This window comes from Corapipo altera, unplaced genomic scaffold (genome assembly GCF_003945725.1).
Source record: "Corapipo altera isolate COAL_440 unplaced genomic scaffold, ASM394572v1 58533, whole genome shotgun sequence".
NCBI classification, from domain to species: domain Eukaryota; kingdom Metazoa; phylum Chordata; class Aves; order Passeriformes; family Pipridae; genus Corapipo; species Corapipo altera.
The window spans coordinates 1-2,117 of NW_020888535.1; the positions used below are offsets into that span (position 1 = coordinate 1).

At 51.5% G+C, this 2,117-nt stretch overlaps 1 protein-coding gene across 1 annotated transcript; it reads left to right on the plus strand.

Annotated features, from left to right (window-relative positions):
• Positions 1 to 332: 332 nt before the first annotated feature.
• LOC113941992 (olfactory receptor 14C36-like) lies at positions 333 to 1,230 on the plus strand (the record flags this gene model as incomplete). Its single annotated transcript, XM_027633128.1, has 1 exon — positions 333 to 1,230. A coding segment is annotated over exon 1 (898 nt), but the record flags the coding sequence as incomplete, so codon positions are not given.
• Between the last annotated feature and the right edge of the window lie 887 nt (positions 1,231 to 2,117).

The following is a 2,117-nucleotide window of genomic DNA, read 5'->3' on the forward strand; positions in this document are numbered from 1 at the left end:
TGTGATGGTAAAAACAGAAAACACAGGTACAGTTATTCTAAGCTCCCACTAAGCTTCTGCTCTGCAGCCCCAGCTCTTCTGAGTCATTAGTGTAGAGATGGAACTTTTGTATTCAAGTCTCTTACATCTGACATTCCTTGGGTGTGTGAGAGCTCTACCAAAAAATTCCATGTCCCCCTGCAGCAGAGCAAACCTGACTCCTTGGCAGTGAATTTGGTGACATTTGACACATTGATTTATTTTAGAAATGAAGTTGGTTTTTCACAGAGGTCTGTCTTAACTTTACCATGTGGCTTCCTTTTCTGAACAGACACTGTAGGAAGAATCAGCAAATGCCCAACAGCAGCTCCATGCCCCAGTTCCTCCTCCTGGCATTGGCAGACAGGCGGGAGCTGCAGCTCCTGCACTTCTGGCTCTTCCAGGCCATCTCCCTGGCTGCCCTCCTGGCCAACGGCCTCATCCTCAGCGCCGTAGCCTGTGACCACCACCTGCACACCCCCATGGGCTTCTTCCTGCTCAATCTCTCCCTCACAGACCTGGGCTGCATCTGCACCACTGTCCCCAAAGCCATGCACAATTCCCTCTGGGGCACAAGGACCATCTCTTATTCAGGATGTGTTGCACAGGTCTTTCTGCTTGTCTTCTTCCTTGGAGCAGAGTTTTCCCTCCTCACCATCATGTGCTACGACCGCTACATTGCCATCTGCAAACCCCCGCACTACGGGACCTTCCTGGGCAGCAGAGCTTGTGTCCACATGGCAGCAGCTGCCTGGGCCACTGAATTTCTCTATTCTCTGCTGCACACAACCAATACATTTTCCTTGCCCCTGTGCCAGGGCAATGCCCTGGGCCAGTTCTTCTGTGAAATCCCACACATCCTCAAGCTCTCCTGCTCACACTCAGGCTACCTCAGGGAACTTGGGCTCATTGGGGTTAGTGCCTGTTTAGGATTTGGGTGTTTCATTTTCATTGTTTTCTCCTATGTGCAGATCTTCAGGGCTGTGCTGAGGATCCCCTCTCAGCAGGGACGGCACAAAGCCTTTTCCATGTGCTACCCTCACCTGGCTGTGTTCTCCCTGTTTGTCAGCACTGACGTGTTTTCTTATCTCAAGCCCCCCTCCATCTCCTCCCCATCCCTGGATCTGGTGGTGTCTGTTCTGTACTCAGTGGTGCCTCCAGCAATGAACCCCGTCATCTACAGCCTGAGGAACCAGGAGCTCAAAGAATGCTGTGAGAAAAATGATGACTGGATGCTTTTCTGGAGCAATAAGGTGCCTGTGTTCTGGTGTGTAGCATTCAGAATGGGACTCCTTAATGGCCCAACCTTCCCGCTCAGGTTTTTTGTGGAGGTCATCAGGTTCTTCTGGCAATAATTTTCTGTGCAATGATATATTATTATGCATCTGCCTTCTAATTTAGTGTCTACACATTCAATTTGATCCAGAGATGTAAAAATTATTAATTGTTCTCTCTGACTATTTAAACAAAATAAAGGACACTGCAGTGCCTTCTTTGTCCAAAACCCTTCTTCTCAGATGTTCCTAAAGGACAGCACACTACAGGACAGGGTGTATTTGCAAAGGGGAAGGGGACAATAATCCCAGCCCAGCAGCACTGCCAGGGAGCAGCAGGGCTTGGTCTTTGCAGAGCTGCTCTCTTGCCACTTCCACACTGTCCTCCTGAGGCCCTTTCTCGCTGTAAGGCCTGAGTGCTCTCTGAGCACAGTCCTGGGGGCTGGAAGCCCTTGGAGCACAGGCAGGGACAGGCCCTGGCAACTTGTGAAGCAGAGCTGGGCTCCCTCACAGCGTCTTCAGGATGCTGTGGGATCTTCTGAGGCCACTGTTTGTACTGGGTCACTTCTCCTGTGACCTTGCTCCAGGACTGGAACAATCCTGCAGTGACACCATGACACTCCTGCTCTCTGCTTTCCAAGTTTCATTTTCAGATCCAGTCTTGCCCTCCTGTTCCCAGGGACATCCTGTGAGTGCTTCAGAGCTGCCATCCTGGGGCAGCTCCTGCCCAGCGTGGGCAGGCACAAGGTCTCTCCAGCTGCTCCTCTCACCTCCCCAGTGCCACTGTTTTCTGCAGCCTCCTCATCCTTGCCCAGCACAGCCCTC